Source organism: Vidua chalybeata, chromosome 3 (assembly GCF_026979565.1).
Source record: "Vidua chalybeata isolate OUT-0048 chromosome 3, bVidCha1 merged haplotype, whole genome shotgun sequence".
In the NCBI taxonomy this organism is placed as follows: Eukaryota; Metazoa; Chordata; class Aves; order Passeriformes; family Viduidae; genus Vidua; species Vidua chalybeata.
Genome location: NC_071532.1, coordinates 27727359 through 27753037, shown reverse-complemented (window position 1 = coordinate 27753037; position 25679 = coordinate 27727359). Strand labels below are relative to the sequence as shown.

General features: G+C 40.9%; 1 protein-coding gene across 1 annotated transcript in view; it reads right to left on the bottom strand.

Annotated features, from left to right (window-relative positions):
* Nucleotides 1–25423, bottom strand: part of EML4 (EMAP like 4) — a 146346-nt gene extending 120923 nt beyond the window's left edge. The window contains exon 1 of the mRNA XM_053938095.1: nucleotides 25194–25423. Coding sequence (XP_053794070.1) covers nucleotides 25194–25218 — 25 coding nt within the window. The 5' untranslated portion in view covers nucleotides 25219–25423. The remainder of the gene's footprint in view (nucleotides 1–25193) is intronic.
* Nucleotides 25424–25679: the final 256 nt, after the last annotated feature.

Here is a 25679-nt window from a genome sequence, read left to right as displayed (position 1 = left end):
ACAAAGAGGAAAAAGCTGCTAGTCCCTGCCAGCTGCTTGTTTAAAGTACCTGCCTGTACCTGGGTAAAAAAAAAAAAAAAATGCAGCAGCTAAGCCAGGGGAGCAGAGGGATGGAATAAAGCAAGAGATGATGGTGGAGAAAATGCCAGTGCATCACAGGAGGAGATTTTCAGCTCTTCATTTCTGATGCTACAAAATATTACTTGCAGTCTGAACTTCATTTATAGATAGCCACACATAGAGCTGCTCAAACTTCAGTGAGCACTTTAAATCTACAAGGGTAAAAAGCACTGAAGAAAGGAGTGGGTACTTCTGTATTTCTCTTTCGCTTTGTCGTGAAAGTGACTGCAATGTCACTTGGATAAATCTCGGGGACTGAAGCTGAAATGCTTTGTCTCTACTCAACTCCACTAACTCCATCGAACAAACTCACAGACCAAGATGAGATTTTTATCACAAGTTTTTTGTGCTTATTTCTAACAGCACAAAAGGCAAATTAACCAAAATCTCAATACAACTTTTCCTCAAAGTGATGCAGCTGCACAGTAATGACCACATCACTAGCAATTATCAGAAAAGAAATTATATTCTCCAAAATTAATTCAATGGTTGAATTTCAATCAGACTGACAGACCAAGAAACCCTTTTATAACTGCAAATCTAAGGCGCATAGATGAACATCAGAACTGCCTAAAAGTTAGTATTCATCTCCACAAGTTACTGACTTGTGTCAGAAATTCTAAGATTGCACATGATCTTGATTAGGTCACCACGAAGACCAAGATCTCCAGTGATTGTATACAGTGAAAACAGAATACATGATTCTTCCCTGCAGCACCAGAAGGGGAAATTCCCAAGTGCACATGAGCTTTTCCCTCTCAAAACCCTGCCCCAATTTTCCCCAACACCAAAGTCCTCTCTCACTGAAGCAGTTTAAGGTGAACTAGTAGCCCCTTCCAGCAGGTACAGCTTGCTGCTCAATTCCATATTCAACTACTGCAAGGTGAGTTTCAGGCAACAAGAGGGGGGAAAAAAAGCCCTCCCAAAAAGCACCAAAAGCCAAAAATAAACAGAACAAAGAATAAAAAAAGCCAAAACAAAGTAAAGCAAACACCCAAAAAAAAAAAAAAAAAAAAAAAAACACCCACTTGCCACTGTCAACAATGAAAAAAAATTAAAATAAGATAAACATCTTCCTTTAGGTTAAACTAGATTTCAACTTTTTCCCTGTATTTGACAGTAGATTGTTTTCAGAAGAGTGACTACTCCTCAAGTTATGGTGAACATAGGTATGAATTCTACTCAAAACTGAAGGATTCTTTTTATTGTAAGCATTCCTGCTGGCAACAATCTATACATCCAGCACCTTGAGCAACTGATCATTATTTTCTATGCTTCCAGCAAACTCAAGTGTTTAAAGATAAAAGGGCAATGCACCTCCATTTGTATTTATTCCTTTATGTATTCCTTTACATTTGAGAAGTCAACGTCTCTAGTACCATGCACAGCTGTATAAAATCATACATTTTTTTCACATTAATTCCAATAATTCTTAGGTTTTTCTTTTGCTTACACAATTTTTAAAAAAGGCTATTTTTTATATAACCTTCAAAAACAATGTATCAACACTTAGGACAAAAACAAGCACATGCAAATTTTCAAGAACAATTTTCTGCTCATTTTCAGCACACTAGTTCTGATCTCTGCCACCACCATATTCTTTTGCAGGTGACATTCTGACCACTGCATTTGTTAATACAAGTCACTTATGGCATACTGAAAATGTAGATTCATTCATTAAGGTGCCTCACAGAAGACAGTTTCCTTTTCATAGATTTTGTGAAATTTAAGAAATCTACCAAACACTCGTCCTCTAGCAAAGTCAACATACTTCTGTATTTTTTGACAATCAAAGCTGCTTGGCTTAATTAAAAGGCAAGCAAACGCACTTTTGGTTGTACAAACCTTCTCAAGTTCAAAACAAACAAGAAATGGAAAGAACACATAAGTAATAATGGAGTGAGATGAGCAAAATTAATGCACTAATGCAGAGCTATGGACATATATTTTAAATACAATATACTGCTTGAACACGTCTGTCAATGCAGCAGATTGTGGTGGGTGCTGGGTGAGCTTGACAAGGGGAAGGGGATGGAGAGGGAAGTGTCAGGGAGGAAGAGCAGGAAAAGAGGTATAAAATCTGTGCAATCACCACAACACAGGGCTATCATACTAATCCCCCTTTATGACAGGAGTGTTTGACTGAATTATTCCTGCCTTAATTTGCTCTGCAAAACTGGAAGCCCTGCCTCTGCCCACACAGCAATCTCCTCTTTTTGCAACTCCATTCCTCATGCTGACACGGTGGGAAAATTCTCCACAAAGCTCACAGACATCCCTTGTTCCCATCCCCATTTTCTCCCCAGCAAGTTTATCACTCCATGGCGTTCAGCTGTGACTTCCCAACACTCACTCAAGTTGTCTCACTGCCCTATAAAACAGGGCCCCTGTCTCTGCCAAGCCCTGCCCCGAGCTGCACCTCGAGGCTCAGATGAGCCCAAGTGTTTCAGGATGGTTGTGCTTATCCAAGCCAAACACAAGCTCCTTTTCAGAACAAGAACAGTTTACAAAATGAATTCTAAATAACAAACAGTACTTTGCCATCACATCCAGAAAAGAGTCTCACAAAACATAAAGAAAACTAAAAAAGACACAAAAAAGTTGTACATTTAACAGTTTTAAAATTTCAGAGACTATAAAGCACAAATGATCTAAAAATAGTTCCAATACGCTGAACCCTTGTGATACTTTGCAGTTTTACTGCCATGCATTCTCCCTAAAACCTCTCTAACTCAGCTGCTTTTCCTATAAACAGCCTCCACACACACTCAGTGCAATAAACAATGTAAATTAGTGCTGAAAAAATTAAGCCAATTGCAATTCTCCCTTTAGTTTCTTTTCAGCTCAAATCACTTTGAATGTGGCACTTTCACAAATCTATACTGGTTGAAAAAAAACAAACGAAAAGATTCCCCTGCTGGACTGTTGGCTTTCTGCAACAATTGCCAATTCCTTCTTAAATGAAATGATGCACTTTTAGAAGTTTACAGTATTAACAATTTCCATTCCACTCACCTGTTTATTAAATCTGCATTGCTCAAATGTAGGGATTGGGTGGGAGAAGAAGGTATGTGATTATTTTTAGGCATGGGATAAAAAACTGGCTGGGTCATCAGGCTTCAAATGCAGGGGTTGTGGTCTAATGGTCCTACTGGTGGCTGATCTCAATGGTGCCCCCTCATGGGTCAGTACCTAGGTCAATCCTGCTTCAACTGGTCAATGGGATGGAAACACCCTCATCCTATTTAAGAGTAATCAATACCCCGCTCCTAATGCAGTTTAAGGGGAAAATTCAGGTCACATTACATAAATTACTTCTGGGTTGAGTCACCACCCCTGAAGATATTTTAAATGCCACACAGATGCAGCACTAATGGACATGGCAGTGCTGGATCAATGACTGGACTTGATCTCGGAGGTCTTTTCCAAACTGAACAATTTTGTGAATCCATGATATCAACCATGGGGAGGACTGAAATGGTGGGGTGTAGGGCTACTGCTGCCCAGCATGAAGACAAACTAGAAAACTGGCCTGACAGAAGTCTCAGCAAGACAAACACAGTCTTGCAGCAGTGCAGGAAAATCCCACATAGCCATTCAGGCTGGGATGACCAGCACAAAGAAGCTGAAGATCCAGGAGAAGGAACTGGGAGGGGTCAGCAAGGGACCCTTGCAGCAGCCAAGGCTGCCCACACACTGGGCTGTCTGAGCAGAACTGCAGGCAACACATTGGCAGAAAATTATTATTCCCATCTGGGTGGCAGCTGGACACACATCCACTTTGGTGTCTTCCAGTACAGAGGAGATGGGCCAGCTGGAGAGAGTCAGTGGCAAGGAGGCTGCAGCACATCATTCAAGACCAGATAGTGTGAGAAAAGTCAAAGTAGGCGCCAATTCAATTCCTCACTACCTGGGGGAGTGCAGACTACAGAAAAAAGTGAATCACTCTCTTCAGAGGTGCAAAAGGAAGGGGCAACTCAGCCACCTGTTTTAGCTTTTAAATATCCTCAACCCATTTTTTTTCCTTTGTACCTAGAGTTGTAACTTTTTTTTTTTTCCTAGATATTCAAAACTCAACTGGAGCAAGACCCTGAGTAACTATCTGTTTTTGAAGCCATCACTGCTGGAGCTGGAGGGTGTTGGACCAGATGACCTCCAGTGGTTCCAACCTACATTTTTCAGTGATTCTATGATCTATTCTAGGACAGCATGCATGGTATAAGATTACAAATGTAATATACCAGCAAGCCAAAACACACTGCCAGCCAAAATGCAAGAATAGAAGATACTACTCTACTCTCTTTTAACATGCTCTTGTCAGCAGATGCTCCAAAATGCTGCGTCAAAGCTCATGGGAAAACAGGGAAAAAAAGGAAAAAAAATCCAGAAATGCAAAGACACAGTTGCTTTGACATATCTGTATGTAAGGACTTCTACCTTAAATATAGCAGATCATACCTTTCTGTGGCTCACCTTTGAGCAACAACACACGTAGCACACATGCTTTTGGCACTCATCTGGCATGAAGGGGAAAAAACATCTGGGACAAAAGGTAAGGAAATTTTTAGATATTATGGTTGCTGTTTTACTGCCACTAGGACCTTTTCTGGAGTCACAATTCAAAGAAAAACTAGGAGAAGAAATTTGTTTATTTAAATAGAAGCATCTGATAGCCAGCCAAAGTCACAATGAGCAGTCTGTAACAAACAGCCTGGGGAAAACAGATTTTCTGTAACACAGCTGATACAACAAACTTTCATCCAATATAAATGTGGCACTGGCATCTCACGGAGCCAGGAGGGCTGTGTTTGGGAATTGAGACCACTGCACATGTTAGGTCAGAAATTCAGCTGATGTTGATCAACAGAACCCCATCAAGGAGAGGGGATCTGGCCTGCTGTGCTTTGGTTGCATACGTTGAAAAAACTTCAGTAGAGTCTGATGTGATAACTGATTTACGTTGATGGACAGTCCTCCTGACAGAGAGTCTATTAAGAACATGGCAAGGGATTACTTGTTTCAATATCTGATCATTTAAGCCAGAAGCTGACAGAAATTGCCTCCTCTCTGAAGAATGTGAAACCAGTGTACTCTGCACACATAGCATACAGAAGAAAAAATTACTTTTTTGCTAAGATAATAAAGATAATATTTATAAAAATATAATATATATTATTTTAATATATTTTAAATATATTAAAATGATATATAAATGATATATTAAATATATTAAAAATTCTATACTAAATATATTAAAATTATACACTAAATATATTTTAAAAATATATTATAAAAAATAAAGATACTGTGTGTCTGTGTGTCTAAACTTCAAATTAGCTTTAGAAGTCTAACTGAAATTTTCTGTGATGGGTGGAACCTGGCCATAATTTAGGTGAACAAGAGGAACCTACAGTGATGAAAAGCGTAGGTGCCAGTAGAACCCAACAAGAAGATAAAAGCCAGTAATAAGCTGTCTCTTACACACACACACTGATCTTCCTTCTTCCTGTAGTCACAAAAACATTTCTAATCTACCCACTGAAAAGTCTATTTTCATTTGAAAAACTACTATTTTGAAGAATTTAATTTTCACTGATGGCCTGTGGGGAAGAATGAAGGGAGACAAAAAGAAAAACAGGACCACCCAGCACTACACCTCCAAAAACATTAATTTTCTCCGTGTTGATTAAAGTTGTGGGCATTTTGAAACAAGCCCAGAAGCAAATCATGAAGACGGAGGTGAATGGACTTGGGTGAAAATAACTTCAGAAGTTAAAATACTGGAGAATTTATGCACTAATATATAATTAAAATATATAATTGAAAAAAAATAGAGGTTGAGACATCCTGCAGGCACTCAACCATTACTAAGAATGCATCTCTGACATTTATACAGGAAAACAGCCTGTATTGTAAGAGTTTCTGCACAAGCTGTACAAGTAGTTGTTGAACTGAGTACAATTTAGGCAATTATACATGTGAAAAGAAGGAAAAGAAAGAAAAAAAAAACCTACAGAGAATGGAAAAGAAGGGGGAACTATTTCAGTAGAAGATTCCTTGTTTTGCTGGCCCAAACATTAAGTTTGCAAAGCAAAGCAACCTATACTGATAGCTGAAGCTACGTGCAAATATACATTCACTGCAACAGTTTTTGTTAGCTCCCTGATTGCGAAGAAATACAACACAAAAATAACTCAAGTAACATGTGTGTGCAAATCAGCCAACAAGCAAAGAATAAGCCCTGCAGGAACAGATGCAACAGGAGGAAACAAAAACCTAAAAACCCATTGTGAGGGCATGTGTGGCAGAATGCGATCAGTAACTAAAGATGCCAACACTTATCAGTTTCTAAATTCCTGTCTGCTGGCTTGTCAAGTGTCACTTACAAAAATGCAGTCCAAGAGAATGAGACTCCATGTCTCAAGATAGTGTAGCATCAGAAATACAGGATTTAAATAGATACATCTGTCTAATTCATTTATAAAATAGAGAAAAACTGAATAACCATTGAGACATTTGAGCAAAGCATGCAGTTGCATCTAATATCGGTACTAGAGTTCATTAAATTAGGAAGGTTATACAAATAAGAAGTTTGGACATGTCTACTAAAAATAACAAGAAAACAATTTTTTTCAAAACAGTTGCACTTTCTTGACCCACAGCCATCTGTATGTCACTTGATATTTGCTTATTTAGACAATTAAAGAAAGCAGATTAAACCACCAAAAAGATCTGGAGAAACCATTACCTATCCAGTCACAGAAACAGAAACCTGAAACATTTCTATTTAAGCATTTTAACCAGAGAACACCTGTACAGAGAATTTTTAAAGAGTTACAACCCTTAGTTAGTGGTTTTATTAGAGAGCATCAATGTTTTGCAGAACCAAGAACATTCACCTACCATTTTCTTCTTCACTCACACTAAAGACTTCAAATATACGCATACAGAATGTATCCATTTATAAAGATATCCATGCCAAAAGCCATAACATGGTTTTTTGAGTAATGCTGAGGAACTTCTCTATGAATAACTTAACTGTAGCACTGAGCTTTAGCACTCAACAATCCTCTAGATTTTTATGCAATGCATCACCTTCTCTTTCAACACATTTTGGTTATTGCAATTGCCTGTGCTCCTAAGGCATCCTCTCCCCCACATATCTGCTTTTAATTAAACATTTAAGTGTTTATTTCAAGATATAATGCTGTCTCTTGTTTTGTGCCAGCCCACATTTCACCTGAGGAAACACCACCAGCTTGTGTGAAAGGACATGCTGGAGGAGGCAAGCACACCTCCCACTTACAGCATCCCTCTCCTTTTTTCAAATCTTACATCTTCATACTTGCAGCAAATCACTTCCAGGTGAGCCTGTGCTCTTCATTCCTGATTTCTACTCAAAGGCAATTCCTGCTGGAAGACTGAATAACCAATTCAGCCATGTTTTAAGCTGATTATGCACCCACCCCACACCACCTTCCTCATGCTCCACACAGAAAATCAGTGCTGATGTAATTGAGTGAGCTACACACTTCTGCTCCAAAATACAATTTCTGTTGTAATTAACTCCAAGATATCACACACACCCCCCACCCCAGCCTTCCATCCTTTGCAAAGGCACAGGTAGGCAAGTTTTGCCACCTTCCAATAGTTTTTCTCATGGGTTTTTCACTGGTCACCTGGTAAAACAAATCAAATTCTGAATGGCTGAACCTCACAGGGACCATAGGAAATACCAGGAAAAGGAGTCCCCAGAGAAGAGGGAGCTGCTGGAGGGTATGGTGACAGTGTCTTCCCGAAACACTAATGCAGAGGAATCATCACAAACATTAAGAAATGTCAGCTGGTGCCTTATTGCTGCTACATCAGCTCTTTAAAAAATAAAAAAATGCATGCAAAGAAACCACAACATGTAAGCTAATTGGCCTTACATGTCAAGGTAGGTCTTCCCGGTTAAATGCTCACCAAATAGAATTAATTTTAGAATTAAGAATAACTAATAGTAGGTAGGGTGTCATTTACAAAGTAGCAATTCTGAGGGGGTTGTTATAACAGCAACTGAGCAAACAAGCCTGATATTGCAAAAGCTCCTTCACTCCCCTGTTTTCTTAAAGCAACTGCAAGGAAACAACCTCCTCTTTATACACAAGGGCTTGTGAATACATTTAAACTTACTCTGTGTGAGAAACAAGCCAGTTAATGGGAGTTTCTAGCTGCAAAAGACAGTTTTAATCTAAAATGCTAAAGGACCAGGGCAAAGGTTTCATAGAAAAGTGATAAAATCATTTACAAGTATAGAATTTGAACCAAAAGAAGTCTAAACCACAGAAAAGATGACCACAGAAGTACTTGAACCTAGGAGAAATGTCACAATATCCCTCTCTAAAAGACCATAAAAACTGTACAGAAGCATGAGAAAAAGCTTACCATTAGCAATCCCAGTCCTCCATATTGCTAAATTTTGCTCCCCTTCTAATCCTGGCCTCTTTCCTAGCAGTATTTCAGAAATAGCATTGTACAGGAGGTTCTGTACTCCAGAAACTATTTTACTCAAATTGCACTTTTCAACAAAGATGATTCTTTTTGAGAAATCAAGATGATTTCTCTTAAGCTGCACATACTTGAAACATCATTGAAATTGATCTGATTTTTTAAAAAAATACACACATTTGCACTTATTGTAAAAAGCACATACCACAGAACTCACTTTGCCTGCATGACAAAAAGAAAATCCCCATTTTGTAGGCACAAGCAGTTAATACCTCAGCAAAGCACATGAAGAACACCTCTTTAATTATATGGTCCATTGAAAGGCATTGAGGCAAGCTTCTAAAGGCTTAAAACCACAAGGCTCTGAAGCATTTTGTATTTCACATGACTCCTGAATAATTAGTAATTTAATCAATATTTAGCCCCAAGAAATAGTAAAATAAGGATAAAGTTTCCAGATATGGAAATAAGTTTTCCAGATATTCTGACTTTGTGATTGTCATGGCCAAAACTAAACCCTATACTTTCCTCTGCCATTAAATAAATATGGCAGAAGAACAGCCTGGAACAGTACATAGCCTATTTTAAAGCCCTGAAATTTGATTGTGGGGAAATAAACAAATAAAAACAAGGAGGATATAGATGAAAAAGCAACTTGGAACAGGCACTTTTTATGCCAAGCTCATAATCTGTGTTATTAGCACATTGCACATGGACCCCACATGGTGTTTTGAGTGAAATTAAACATAAAGAATCTATTGACATAGGTATGGTTACTATTTCCTACAATAGAGACTTATGAAATACTGTTTAAATTGTGTGAGAAATTAGTAAATAAAAATATGCAAGGAAACTGCTATATATAGACACAAATAGTTAGAATTGAAATGATCATCCTGAATGAACTTGATAGTGCTCTATCATAAAGAGTAAACAAGCCAGGACTAATAAGGACCAGAATTGTGATTCAGGTGTTCCACGTGAGGATCAAGAATGATCAAGTTGCCCAGGGCAGGAGGGTAAGAGGATTACTACAACCCACTCCTGAAAGGAGCCCCAGGTGACCTCCCACATAAAAACAATTACAACTTCATTAACTATAACCCAAAATTACATTTTTCTCACTTTGCCATGAAAATGCAACTGCAGTTACTGAGACAAAATATTTAACCACTGCCTTTGACAAAATGAACCAAGCTTATGTCTAAGGTTCTTTTTGTAACACTGTTAAAAGTGTCATGAAACAGAGTAAATTGACAAGCTTCAAGAGTATGTGTCTTTCAAAAGGAATTCCATGCCGCAAACTACTGTCAGCAAACAGAGCCAAGAGCAAAACCACTTTTATTATAATATTTTTGCATGTTTTCAGAGGTTTGTAACTTTCTCAAGTTCTTCCCTTTTTATTTGAAAGGTTTCACATTCACTCTGGGAACTCCCTCAATAAGCATCTGAATATGCTTCTTAAAATACATATTAAAAAAAGAATTGTACTCTAGAATAGGATCACTTAGGGACTACATAATAACATAAGAAAAAGTCTGTATGACCAATCCAAACCTGACGCCCCTGTTAGCTCAAGTTGGGGAATGGGATTTACACGCTAGCAAATGAAATAGAATCCTTAGGGTTGGAAATGACCTTTAAGCTCATCAAGTCTGACCATCAACTCACCACCATGTTCACCACTAAACCATGTCCTCAAGTGCCATACTGTTTTTTGAACACTTCCAGGGAAGGTGACTCTACCACTCCCCTGGGCAACCTATTCCAATGCTTTACAACCCCTTCTGTGAAGAATTTTTTCATAATGTCCAACCTAAAAGTCTGCTGGCATAAACTATTATTTTGCACTCTTTATTTTTTCTGCTTGTAATATATCTCTGGATTCGCAACCATAACAAGAGAAAAAAAAAAAGAAGCAAAGAATTCTGAAGAAATGTAATATAAAGCAAATTCTAAACCCAGCCTTCCATCTGGAACTATTCAGAGGCACATATGGTCATATTTTTAATGTAGAAAAGTTTTGTAATCTGATACTTATTTGCCTTTCCTATGATTACCTGCTCTACAACACACTAGCTTTAGAATATGAAGCTCAAAATCAAGTCTTATAAATGAAGTATTAGGTTAAAATTATTGACTCCTTAATTTCAGATATTTCCATAAAATCTACATTCTAAGGGAATATATGTTTTCCATAAAATATACATTCCAAAGGAATTAGGTTGGCTTATTTTTTTTCATTTAGCATACAGCAACAGTGAAATGAAATTAAAACACATTTTCTCATCTGGAACATATGCATAACTGCTTTAATAAGGACAGCAAGACAAACAATGACAATTAAATGGGATAATTAGATCAAGTTTGGGGCTGGTTTGCTTAAGAAAACAATACTATGTTCATTTACATTTAATTTTTAAGAAGACACAATGACATAGGTGGATGTGTAACATCAGGCTTTCCCAGAAGGCTTTGAAAAAGAAAATCCTTTCTCTCTTTTCACACTGTTTTTGAGAATGGCAGGAGAAGGACAGGAAGAAGCAGAGTGAAAGCAGCAGAGGGAGAAGAAATTGGCTGAGATTTGGAGAATACTGGGATGTTCAACAGCATCCAACAGTCTCTCCCACTGCTCTACTAGCACACCGAGCTGTTCTTCCTCCCTCACAGCATCTGTCCTGCAGCCACACTTCAAGGAGATATTTTCACCTCTGGGCTGTGCAGTGAACCACCTCAACCCACCATGCTGGCAGCCAGGAGCTCCACAACGGGGTCAGACAGGTCTTTGCAAAGGGAAACCAGACCACAGGCTGGCCGTGGTCAGCACACACCACCAGGCACCTTCTTTAATTTCTTTACACAGTGTTATCTTTACAGTTTCCAAACCAAGTTTTCAGACCACTATCTGCCCACTCACTTCCCCACATCTTCCGTCCTCCAGAGATACAGCGACAAATCGATCCTGCCAGTAACCTGCCACACAGCCACCAACAGTGACTCACCAAAGTCAAAGGCAGGCATCGCACTGCTGCAGCCCCCTGCCCCTGGGCGCCTTGGGGAGAGCAAAGCTGAGCCTACAACACTCAGCAACCCAAACTCAAGAGTTTCTCCAACATGACTACATGAATAGAGTTACTGCGGTCACCCTGGACATGTGAGAAAACTATTACCATGAGATAAACCATCTAGTCTGGAAACTCAGATCAGGAATTAGTTGATTTTCTGCAGAAACACACTCATTATCCTGTTGATGGGCACACAGTTAATCCTAAACATTTTATACAAGAAATCACTTGGGCTTCAAGTGCTCACCTTTTGTTTTCCTCACCCTTCACACTTCCTCAAATACAGCCAGTGCTCAGTATTCATATGAAAAGGGGTTATAAAAGCAAGCTTAAAAAAAAAAGGACAAAATTCTTTGCTTCTCAAGATAGAAGAGTCACACTCAGAAGCTTGCTGTCCTCTACTGCCACAGCTGTCTCTTACCAGCCCCCTGCAGTCCTCCAACTCAGCTCCGTCACCACGTGATTTGAGCCATGGGATGGGTCCAGCTCTTCCCCCAGCAAGGCAAGGTACCATGCTGATGATCTTACACACAGCAAAGCACAATCCCACAGGCAGCAGTGCATTGTCCATCCTCCAAGCAGGGACTGCAATGAGAACACCACCAGAGCTTGACTCCATCTGGTTTGCTCTTGCTGATACCTTTAGAAATGTTTTTATACCAACAGGAACACTGATCTACTAAAGGACTACAAATTACTGCCTCAAAACTAAAACTGACAGGGTTTTATGGTAGGTAGAAAGTAGACGAACTGCTCGATACGCAGCTTACTCACAAGGGAGTAGAAAAGTGAAATGCAAAATGAGAGCAGAACACCACATATGGCAAAAAAAAAAATCACAATATATAACAGAAGAGCTGCAGTACCTCTTGGTAATTATAACTACTCTACATGACTGCTACAAGTCACTTGTTAAGAGCGATAAAAGAGGCAGCACTAGAAAGCACCTAAATACAACTCTGTGTATTCAATTACAAAACCAAAGATAAGTTTCCTATAAATTACACTGATGCCATGTGGGTTCAAAAAAATACTCTCAGTAATAAAGCAGATACAAAATACACTCTGCATGTGAAACAGTGTGCACAGCAAGAAATCATTAACACCACAAAACATAAAAATTAACTGTAAAAGCAGCAGAGAATCTCCAGTGATCTGATGTGGCACTTCCTTCTAAGTTTCACATTGTACATGTATACTTGCTACAGTAAAAGTCCTTGGAAAAATGGGTTACGTCAAACAAAACAATCAAACCAATAATGATTAACTAATAAGTGGAATGTACCTCAGAGTATAAAAAATTAATAAAAATGCCTTTATGATTATTTGCTGTACGTTGAAAAAGTGTAGCTCTAACAAGTTTCTAAACGCACTAGGTAGTTTCTACCTACCTTCAGTGTTTTACTAGCATGGATGATGGTCCCCTGAAGCTTTTAGTACATAAGCACACATGAAAAATTAGAAGAGAAGAGGGTAATGAAGAAAACCATATGGCAGCCATTATCTTACTAAATAAGAGGGATGGTTCTTGAAGAAGAGAACCAAGGAGCAGAATCTTGTTGGACTGAACAGCTAGTTTAGTGCAACAAGCAGCAGCACCCTCCTGCTCCAAGATCCCTGGAAGCGGCCCAGAAAGACATCAAGTTATCAGAGCACCAATGTGATTGAGTTTTCCATGTCACGAATACAAATGGTTCACATAGTACAAGAGGTAAAACCTATTTTAACACCTGTTTCCAAGAGACAGAAAATTGCTTCTATAATGCTGAAACCACTAGAAGTCAGCATCTCAGGGGAGCACAGGTTAGAAAAAGGGTGATGTGACATAAAAGTAGCCCATGGCAAGCATGGTGAACATGGCAAGCATATAGTACACAAGCCTTCCAGCAAAAAGTTGAAGTTAAATGGCATTCAGTGAAAAACACAAAATCATATTCCACATGGAATAAAAGTTTAAAAACCCCCCAAACAATCACAACAGAGGTAATGGAGAGGGGATGGGTGGTTCTACAAAGCACTGGACCATCTAGGTACTCATCATGAGGAGCACACGTCACAGCAGGCTAACACAACAGGAAGAAACACAAGCTGCTTTGCAGAGCATCCCTCCAGCCGCTGCAGCTTGTCAGCATCCCCATGAAACCTCCCACGGAGTTCACCAGGGTGGCTCCTGAAGTCTCTTATTAGAGGCCTTCCTTTCAGGGGCAGACAGTTTCCTTTCCCTTTTACAAAACTGCTTGCTCACAGAAAATCAAAACTGTATGTGATATGTAATTATTAGCATTACCCCTATTTTGTAGAGCCACATGGAAGTCTCTGCTGTCACACCACACAGCTTCCCTATGCATCACTTAGGACCACATCTACAGGGGAATCAGCAAAGAGAAGCAGAGATGGTTTCCATCTCAACGGTCTTGCCATGGGCTACGCCATGGGGTAACCAAAGAGGTTACCCCAAATCCCAGTGGGGATCTGGCTCTGCTCCCCAGCGTGACAGTGCCCATGGGCAGCACATGGCTGGCTCAAGGAGCTGCTCAAGGAGCTCCTGTTTGTGCAGCTTGGAGGAGAACATAGGACACAACATGAACTGTGCACGACAGAGAAGGGGGATGTTAGCACACACACACATTAAAGCTGATGAGGCAGATGAAAATCACTATGAAATGGCTGTTTCTGCACCCCTCAATAAAGAAAGACGCAGATCAAAGGCAGGAGCTAGTACCCGAGGCTGTTACGCCAGTACTGCAACAAAAGGGTTGGTAACATCCCAGAGTAGTTAAGCTGATGAAGTTAAGAGCCAACGTGGCAACTCTTAGATGACATCAACCCTACCCATTTTTCTTCTAAAAATACATACCCAAAGATCATATGATAGAACGGAAGAGCTGTTTGCCAAAATGCAGCTTCTTGTTCATCTTAGGCAAGTCACTTTTTTCTAGTAAAGATTTCCCTGCTAATTAGTTTAACTTTGAAGGTATTTTGAGTTTTAACCCATACGCTGTATGCAAAAGATTCTGTAAAAAGCAACATGGCAAAGAGCAAAAAAAAAAAGCTACTTCAAAGTTAGCCTAAAGGTTTTCAAAACCAAAATACATACTGCAATGCCTAAGATAATCAAAATCCAATAATACTGACAGGAAACCAAAAGGTGCATTAATCACACACACAAAAAATAAGTCCAGATAGGGCATAAGAGATATGTTATATACAAGGTGGGGGTCAGTCTCCCACAAAACAAGTGATACAACACAGGAAATTGCATCAGGACAGGTTTGGATTTGACATTGTGAAAAGTTCCTTCACCGAAAAGCTGGCCAGACTTTGAATCCTTTAAATAAAACTAGGGGAGAGGGTAAGGAGATGTCAGTGGGCGTGTTACTATATATATACATATGCAGACACCAGAGTCTGGAAATGTCCCAATTAGTTCTGGAAACTAAAATAAAGACTATTAAAATTTTATCTGTTTAAATTAACTTCAATTAAAGGCTGAAAGGCAGACGCAAGCGATCTTATCAAACACAAATCTGCATGAATTGACAAATACAATTTAGGCTGCAAACACTCTATGCAGGCTTTCTTGTCAATTTTCTTTCACTTTCCTGCAATTCCCTGTCATTTTACCTATAGCTTTGGAAAAAAAACACCCCTTTGTTATCTATAGAAAACAAACAGTAATGTTGCCATTCATTCACAAAAAACCAGCAGCCAAATTAGAGCCCTTTTGCTGGTAAAGCTACTGTAGCTATAGGAGCAGGAAATTGAAATTTCTACTGAAAATAATAATTAAGTAAATGCAGATAATTAAAAGCACATTAGCAAGAATCTCTACACAAAAACCTGTATTATTTAGCTAGGCAGTAACTGAACTGACAGGCAGAGAGGGAAACAAGATAAAACCTCCACTCTAACAATGCTTCAAATCCCTTAATCCATTAGTAAACAGCTTACAATCTTTGTTTCTGAGGTGGAGGATGACTTCGACATTTGACTACTAAAAGTCAAATAAAATGCTCTCCTAACTTCATATTTCTCTACAAGTAGAATACTATACACACATGCAAACATTCCTGCAGCAGAGCCACAAGCCTGGCAGACACACACAAAATGAATGACCAAATATCTGTCCAAAACTCATATGACTTGATATAAAGAAAAACTGGTCTTCTATCTCCAGTTCAGTAAGTAGGATGCCAGATTAGAGTCCCACACAATACCACACCAGCTCACTGACAAAATACCCCAATGAAAAAGCAATATAAGATTCCTCCAAATATTTCCTGCATTTGTTAATGCCCACCATGGCATGTAACCCGTAATAAACCATTCTGCAGTACACTAAGATCAAAGATTGGTAACATCCACCAACCTGATGCTCACAGCTTGAATCCCACCAGAGTTTAAATAACTAACAACTATTAACATCTGAAAATGAAAAATGGAAGTCTATTTCAGAATCAAATTTGTCTTTAGATGAGGCTTGGACCAACCTGGTCAAATGGAAGGTGTCCCTGCCCACAGCAGGGGGTTGGAACTAGATTATCTTTAAGGTCCCTTCCAAGCCAAACCATTCTGTGATTAAACACTAACTTCAAGTCTGTATTTGTCCACATCATGAATAAAGTGGGATTGTTTTCAGTTCTTGGCTGGGTGGTTCTAAACTTCAGAGTTTACAAATTTGAAGACTGCCAACTTCTATCTGTTTTCTTTGCACCTAAACCAGCTAGCAGGCAAAAGCTTGAGGTGTGATGTTAATCTCACACAGAAATTATCACCACACTTTGATAATTTTCCAATTGAATCCTAAAAATGTATATCAGTTTGTAACACCATTACTGCCTAATATGCTGGATAGACTTTGGAAATGCCACCCAAAGCTCTACAGCACTTGGGGGTCAGCAATTGTTTCTTCCTATTTATAGTTTGTACCAACAATTCCAATTAGTTATTCTAGCAAACAGCACAGGAATAGTGCCATGCTGGAATATAATTTCTAATGAACCACTAATAAGCCAAATAAAGTGTTCAGGGGGAAAAAAAGTGTTTTACAAGAATCTGAATTGTTTACTGTTTTCTACAACTATGCCTAAGACCCACTTTTCTCTATGCTTAAGAGGAAGAGAAGCAATTTCTATTTTTAAAGCTCCTTTGAAAATCACCCAACTCTTTGTTTATAACCAAAACTTCATCCCTCCAAGCATCTTTCAGAAAATACTATAGTCACAGATTATGGGAAATACAGAAAAAAATCCAGATTTGGAGAACAGCACTGCCAACATGTCATCTTTCTTCAATATGTCATATAATTTTAATGGAAAAATGCCATCATTAAATGCTTCGAAAATAGACATGCGGATGGATTCAGTGGTGCTTCATATTTATCCTATGAAAGAACATAAAAAATAAATTAAAATCATTTAAAAAAATGGAGTTTGTACTGCCTGTTATTGTCCCTCTTGCCTCATGGTTTTAATGGATGTGTTTAGAATTCAGAAAGCAAGCACCACAGCCCCACAAACCACTGGTTTCCTGCCAGGTCTCTCTGATGGCATTTGCACAGCACACTCTGGGAGAGGAAGGGATAGCAGTTCAATGCAGAATTTCATAGTTAAACAAAGTTGTAATTACCCCCTTGTTAGAGCTCTTGTTTAAAGAAGCTAAGTGATACTACGCAGACATGAGTATTGCCATGACTCTGAATGTTGCAGCTGAAAGAGTTTAATTTCTGTTTCTTACCTCTGAAGGTTCCTCCTATCCACACCTCTCTTTGGAAACACAGAAAAGCATATTTTTAGAAAGGCTCTTCTGAAATTCCATTCAATAAAATTGCATCCAAACAACTCCCAAACCCTACCAGTTGTAATGCAAATCTTGGGTTCTAAAAGATCCATATAATGCACACTGAGCAGGAAACACCTTAAGGAAATGGCATGGTCTGCTTGTGACCAAGAAAAAGGGGGACAGAAACAAACTCGAGCCCACCCTACTGCTGCTCTTTTCTACAGTGATGGGCAAAAGCTCATCAGAACTTTGATGTAAAACCAACATTTTTCTTTTGTTCTTAAAAGAGAAAAACAAGTAACATATAGCAAACTGGAAGGAAACTAGGAGTTCCACCATTCATCTTATGTATATTTGGGATTGTTAAATTAGTTATGAATGTGCAGGCTTGCTTACCTCAGCCACTGACTAATTTGAGCATTTTAAAACAATTTCTAGTATCCTTATGTCATCATTTCATTAAAAACCATAAAAAGTGGTGAAATCATTACCTTTTTGTTTGGACAGCAAATATAAATTTCTTGTCAACAGCCATTTTCTTGCTTTTGTGTCTCAACTCAGAATAGAGAAACCCAACTCTTTTGTCTTTAAAATTATAAGGTTCTCATGAAAACGCTTTTTCATTTACTTTAACTAAACCACATTTCTAGATCTAACTAATTTACAACATCCCTTTAGGGAGCCAAATCTGGGGCTTAGAAACATTTTTTTTCATTTATCCACTGGGTTTCAAACTCCCAGTTTTCCCAGAGGATTATGACAGCCTGCCAATTTAGCTTGATGCATTAAGACTGTTTACACAAATCCAAAATACAATCAAACAAAAACCAGTCTGGTTTCAGCCTCCCCCTGCTGTATTTTTTAGGCTCAAAACCGGCCAGAGAAATGGGAACCAATTCCAGGCTGGAACACTGCCTTTACAGCTATGAGTGGAGCTTCAGCAAAATGAGAGAACCAGGTGACAGACAACAGTGAGTATTTTTCTTCAATTTAATTAATAGAAAATTCTATGTAATTGTACAAAATATATCACATCCATTTACAGTGCATAGCTGTTGTTCCTGCTCTTGCCCCTCACACTGCATTTTTATTATGCATAAGAGTCACTCACAAGTACAAGCAGCTCCAGAAAGAAGAGGTATTAGATACAAAAAAGTAAGTCTACTTCTACAACAAGACAGATTTGCACTCAAAAATATCTTGCTTAAGAAGCTACAGGAGCATGCATGCCACATCACTAGATGGGGCAGAAAAGCAGTGAACACCACCAACCAAAGAAAGAAGGTGGATTCTCCAAACACTTGGTAAAAGGTAGCTGTCCTTCCCTGTCAACAGCACTGTCATGCAAAGCAGAGCAGTGCAGCCATTAAAGAGTCAGGAAAGGGATCAAGAAACCAGCAGTTGAAGAACAACAAGACACAGCTATATTTAGTAAACAAGTTAGGCTGAAACTATTGAGGACAAGCAAAAGAGGCAACCCACTGAGAGGCAAAACAATCAAAAAACTGATTAAAAAACCCTAGCTCATTCAACCCAGTAACAAGACTTAGGGCAGAAAGCTTAAGACTATTGTAGCACTCACTGATGGTTTGTAACATGAATACTTGCATCATGGAGCAAAAAAAGCCAAACAAAAATAAGAAAGGGAGCAGGAAGGACGAAGGAAAGAAAAGGCAAAATGAGAAGAGAAAAAGCTTTTTGTATGTTCCAAGATTTAGCAATAAACTCAGGTTTTTAATGGTGATGGTGTTGCTCTCCACATCCCACCCTTTCATCAGCACCACCCATCCACTTTCATTGACTCAATGATCAGTTCAGACTCCAAGTTGCTCCATGGAAACAAGCTTTTGCAAGCTGAATGCCCGTATGTGTACTTCCTGAAGAGCACTCAAGCTTTCAGAAAAAAATTGCACATCACCATGTGGTGTCCAGTTACCCATCCTTCAGCATTCAATTAAAGAAAAGTCCAGGAAACTAGAATTCTGCATCAATTTAAACAAGCAGATGAAGAAAAGAGGTAAGTAATTCCTCTTTAAACTCCTGGTGCTCACTTGTTCACAGAGAGGAAAAGTGGAGGTGAGCAGTGGTTCCACCTGAGCTCATAAGTAACTGCAGAAAGATTTCCTGAAAAGGAAGTTAGTGAAACTTATGAAAAGTTGTTTATCAGGTGATTTTCACCTCCTAAACATAAGAATGTCTCTACTAGAAATGCTCAACAACAGCAAGAGCAAAGAGCACTGTCATCATACATGCCATGTGCTATAAAATTAATTATCCTCTAACACTCTTCCCATTACATTATGCGTGGGTAAAACTGAAACAACATTCTTGGCTTTACGATCACATTCATTAAGGATTAGGTATAGCAAAGACCTAAAGAGAGACAGGAAAAATAAACCTCAGTAATTGATACAAGCCACACCAAGAAGGGAAGCAGCTCTGAAGAGCAAGGAGTGACATGCAGATCACCCTGTACTTACTAACATCACAATCAATAATAATAATAATAATGTTTACAAAACAAAATGCTGCTTCAAAGGACTTCTAAGAACACTGCTCTTGACCAATTTTTCCCTCTTACATACTTCATGATACAAAGCATAGAAGGAAAAAAATCCTTTCAGAGTAGGTTCTTTAGGCAAGAGATGATCCTGTCAGAAAACTCTACCGCCATATCAAAAGTATTCAGTTACAGAATATGAAAAACACACTGTAAGGCTAGAAATTATTCTAAGCATCTCAAGCATTAAAAGCTTTTCTAAAGGAGAAAGAAATTCTAAGAGAAGGAGTTCTAACAGACTCCTGTGTTTGAGATACTACTCACAATAAGAGCAAATATTGCCAATTACTCTGTGCAAAATAGAATTGGTTTTAAACACACACTCCTCTGCTTTTCAGCTGGCTACAGAGCAAAGAGTTCCTCCTCACTGCACATGAACTAAAGAACTCTTTAGCAAAAGGTGAGCTGCCGCCACCAAGTTTCTAAAGCAAACAGCCTGTTCCCTCCTTGCTGCTGGAGTTTAATCTCTCCTGGCACCAGCCACAGCCATCCTTCTCAGGCAGGGCAGAATGATGTCCTGCCAAAGTTTTTATTTTTAAGAAGACCAGCACAGTGACAATAGCACACAGCAATCCCACAAGCAGAGAGCCCTGTGAATTAGGCTGAGCTCGCTGTTGCTATGAGCAATTGCACTGCAGCACCACGGCCACTTCTGCAGTCTAGACGGGCAACGATAAAACTTAATATTCTAGCCCAAATAAATGACAAATACCCCACACACTCATTTTTCTCGGTAGTGAGCCCAGCCAGGGATGAATCATCATGCACACACGCTTTCCAGGCTCACGGCACTAGCGACCACAAGATCCTCTCTGCCTGAGCCCTGTAGCAGCTCTTCCCCCCACAGATTGGGGGCTTTGGAGAAGCCTCACTGGGTTTTAGCAAAGCCACAGGTTCAACAGACACTGCTGGTTCCTGCAGGGCTGAGGAGCAGCACATGCTCATAACGCTGCCTCAGAACCTACCTGAGACAGTCAGCTTCTACACGATACCCAGGAAAAGAAATGGGGCAAAATTATATGAACTTACCTCCATGTCACCCCTCCAGTGAGTGGTTAGCATATAAACTGCAGTTAGTAGCAATACACAGACAGTGACAGAACAAAATGTAGATACTACACAAAATGATAAAAAAAAGAATCTTTTTTATTACGTCTCCTTCTTCCTGCAGTAACAACAACAGCAGAGCAAAGCATTGGTCTCCACTTAGTAATTTCAGCTCTGCTTTACTTTCTATTCCTCTGAAAACAAAATGCACAGGCTCAAAGAATCTTTAAAAAAAATCCTAAATTATTCAGCTTGCCTGAGACTTCAAGATAAGAGCAATTTTAATTTCTCTGTGAAAATACTTTCAACCATAGAGAATCCTTCAGAAAGACTCCTTCTAACCTTCAGGGCATCCTGCACAGCTGCACAAAAACCGTGGCTTGAAATGAGAAGTTGAGACTTCTCCATTTTTTTATGAGTTACTATTCTGCCACAGACCCCAATAATGGAGAGAGTCCTTTTGAAATGCTCTCCTCTTCCACATTATTATCACACACTGGTGACAAACTTGGAAAAGGCTGTAGTGATTTTTAAAATATAATATGATGAATGTTTCCACATCTTTGTTTACCAGGAGTTATTGTTACAGAGTTCAATTAGCAGAAGCTTTCTCAGAAGGGAAAACAATGCAGCTGCTAAAAGCAATGGAAAATTGTCCAGCAAAGAGCACTCACTCCTCACCAGCCCCAGGCAGCCTGTCACAGCTGGCTCTTCCTGAGTCTAAATCTAGCAGATTTCACACCTTAGACACGACCCGGCAAAGTCACTCTGGGAGCTGACAGATACGCACAGCGCCACCTGGTCCCACCCACCCTCAGCTGAAGGCTCCCACTGCTTCCCTCCCACCACCTGCCACGCTTCTCCCATTCCCTAACAAGCCAATTCAGGCAGAAACCCACCAAAACAGCCGGTGCGAGCAGCACGGCAGTAAAGTAATATAAGCCCTGATGATACCAAAAAATCAAAATTATTATTGGCAAAACTGTCAGTCTTCTGCAGTCCTGCAGCCCTCTGATGGGCGTGCTTGAGCCAGCTCACCCGGGGGCTTGCAAGCTCCTGCAGGAGAGTGGAAGAGATGCAGTGCAACAGTGCAGAACAAACAGGAGCCAGGGATGAAGCAGGGCAACACTTACTGACAGCCTTAGCTGCACTACTTCCCACATGGGCTTTTTTTTTTTCTTTTTGCTAGAACTCTCTGCTTGACTCCTTTGGCAGAATCAGCAGTGCTCTCTCTGCCCTGATACAAACTGTTTTGATGAGGACCCTGAGAGGCAGGGGAACTTGGCAGCATCAGAGCCAGACGCCCATGCTGTGCTTCTGTCTCAGCCAGGGCACGAGGCAAGAGCCCAGGCGCCCAGTCCAAGTTCACAGACTTCTTGTTCCCATTCAGAAGCACATTCTTTGACTTCGAGGGATGCATCTGAAGAAGCAGATGGCCAGAATCCATTGAGACCTCTGACAACCATCATGTTGGTAATGCCAAATGTGAGATACGACTGTCCTACTTGAGATAATACATGGGATTCAATAATCACTGTGATATTCTAAAGGAACTGAAGTCACAGCAAACGGGAAATAACTTTGTGTTTTATCAAAATAATCAATACTTACTTCAACTGTGCAAGTTAACTCATAACATATAGATTTTTTTATTGTATACAGTGATTGTATACTCTTAAGTAGAGTTAGCACTCACTAAGCCAATAACCATAACAATTTTCTAAATTACATATAAAATGGTTTCTTTCATCTGTTTATTCTCATAAAAATTTCAGTGTGGAAGCCAAAAGAAAACAGCTGCGTAAAGTACTTTCAACTGCAAGAGACATGCAAGAAGGTATTTCTGCCTGTGCTAGAGGGCACGATCTGTAATAACATTTTGCCTTACAGATAATGACAAGAGGCATTAAAAGGACAACTTGCTCTCTAATAAGCTTGCTTGACTGGTTGAGCATGCACATACATAGACAGCACAGTTTTGCCAACAATAATTTTAATTAATTTTTACATTTCATTCGAAATTACACTAATTTATGGCCTTCCTAAAAGACATTTAGCGGACAGCTAATTAAATTCAAGCCATTAGATTTTAATTAGAAACGTTTAAAAAAAAAAAAGGTCTCAGAACAATTCACACATCTTTGTGAACACTATGTGCTCATTAGCAGCTAGAACAGCCAACAAGTGATTATAAATACAGAAGAGGACTAAGCAGCATGATTCAAACCTGGAAACAAAAAAGTCACGTAAAGTTTCATACTTCAAAGCAAAAGATTCTGGGAATGCCCTCCCCTTAGCCCAAGTCTAGAAAACCTCTGCACATTAGTGCTTGCCACAAAAGCAAAATCAAAGGCCAACTAGCAGTGAATATCATAATACACATTTTAAAAGGCTGAGCTGCGCTTAATCCTCATTAAATTCACAGCACCTTCCTGAACAAACAGTAAAACAAATTAAAGGTCCAGATGGAGCCCTTCCTTAATAAGACACATGGGATGTCCCAATGAGCCCATCATGGCTCCAGCACAAGGTGCTGGGCCACCCGACGATACCATGCCACTGTTCACTGCAAACCTCACACAAGAAAGCAAAGCTTTATTATTTCGTAGTAATTGAGTTTTTCCTACTTCCAACAAAAGCCAGTTATTTCTAAATATCGACCTCTCGGGACCAATACTGCATGAGTTAAAAGCAATATTGGTGTGCTTTGATATGGTGATCAGTTCTTCTGCTGGGTTAAGAGGTTCATAAATATTAACCATGGCACATTTGCATATGTCACCCACAGGCACAATCTTCCCTCAGAAAACTGGGAACAGAACCCGTACAATTCCTCCATGTGTCACTTTCTGATCACCACATCTAAAATGGCCATGGCAGTTACTTGAGCAAGGACAGTATACCTGGCAAAGAGCCAAACTACCAAAGCATACTGTTAATTATGGTGCACCAGTTTGGTTTGGAGAGATGCCCAAAATGCTGGAGTTGACATTTCAAAAACCTGAAAGGTTAGGATCACACTCAGAAGTATTTAAATGAGTCAAGTTTTCCAGAAAATTGAGAACTATTCACTGTTACTACCGATTTTACAGGAGTGACGTAAAAATAAATTAATCTTATTTTAAGAGGCACAGATTTATTATTCTACAAAAGATGGAGTGAGTTGGATTACGAAACGCCTGCAATAGATGCAGCGGCACTGAATACGGCAAGAGCAGCAGGTAGGCAGCATTGCAAAGCCAATGGTTTTATAATCTGCAGGATGGAAACTTACACGGCTTACAGTTCTTACATTCGAATGCATGTTCAGTTCACACTTGTAATTAGCACAACCTGGTGGCATATGCAATCTGTCCCCAAAAAAAGTCAAAAACTAGGCTGGTGCAGTATTTTTGTTTCAAGAAACTTGTGGGAATTTGCCGCAGCCTTCATAAAACTGGAGGCAGCGCAGCCTATCAGTTTTCTGGCAACATTTACACGAGCAAGCTGTAAATATTTTCGATCACGCCACGGCTCCGGCAGAGGAACCCGCCGCCCAGGCAGCCAGGAGGGTTCCTCGGGTACACGGACGAATGCTCGGACACTGGGAAGGCGCCGACGTCCCCGTTAACATTCCCGCGGATGCCGCCGGCGCCCCCAAGTTTCCAGGGGTGCTGCGCTCCCCTTGGAGCCGCTCCGAGCCGGGACAGGGCAGCGCTGCCCGCGGCTCCCGGCGCGGCACCGGGCCCGCTGCGCCCGGACCGACGGCGTCCCTCCCACCCCGGAGCAAAAGGGAGAGGCAAAAAACAAAGTAACATTTAAAAAAAAACCAAACAACCTAAGCCAAACCATCAGCCCAAAGCTAAGCAACTAGCTCTGGGGAAGCGCAAACCCACGACGAAGGAAGAACAAAGAAGGCAAGTGCAGCAGGAGCTCTCGCAACAGATGGTTTGAAGCTGACCAGATTTCGCGCTGGCATCCCTTCCCCTCCCGCCGCGGGCGGTGTTCGCACGCACCGGCCCGGCCGGTCCCGGGCAGTCCCAGCCCGCAGCTCCGGCATCCCCGCCGGCCGCAGGTGCGCGCCCCGGGCCCCGCCGCACGGCGGGCTGCCCGCACCTCGTCCCGTCCCGTCCCGTCCCGCAGCGACTCACCCAAACTCCCGGCGAAACCGTCCATCTTGTGCGGAGGAAGACTAGTGCCGGACCCCGAGGCGAAGCCACCGTCGTGGTCGGCCGGGACAGGTTCATTCACCCGCGGAGCGGCGGCAGGCAGCGGCGGCGCCGCAGCCCGGCGCTCGCAAGCCGCCCAGGGAGCGGCTCCGGCGGCTCCCCGCGTTCGGCGGCGGGAGGCGGCTCCGGCGGCTCCTCCTCCTCCTGCCGCTGCTGCTTCTGGTGCTGCTGCGGGGCCGGCGCTGCCCGGCTCCGTCCCTCCACCGCGACCCCAGCACGGCAGCGAGTGCTGAGCTGCTCCCGCCCCCGCCACCAGCGCCGCCCCAGCGCCCCGTGCTGTCGTGCTTCCGACTCCGCCCGCCCTGGCAGCCGCCGCTTCCCCTGCGGGCGGGCCGGCCCCGCAGCCCCGGCGGGCGGGCGGGCAGCGCCTGGCGCCTCGGGCCGCGGCTCCCGCGCGAGAGGCGGCCG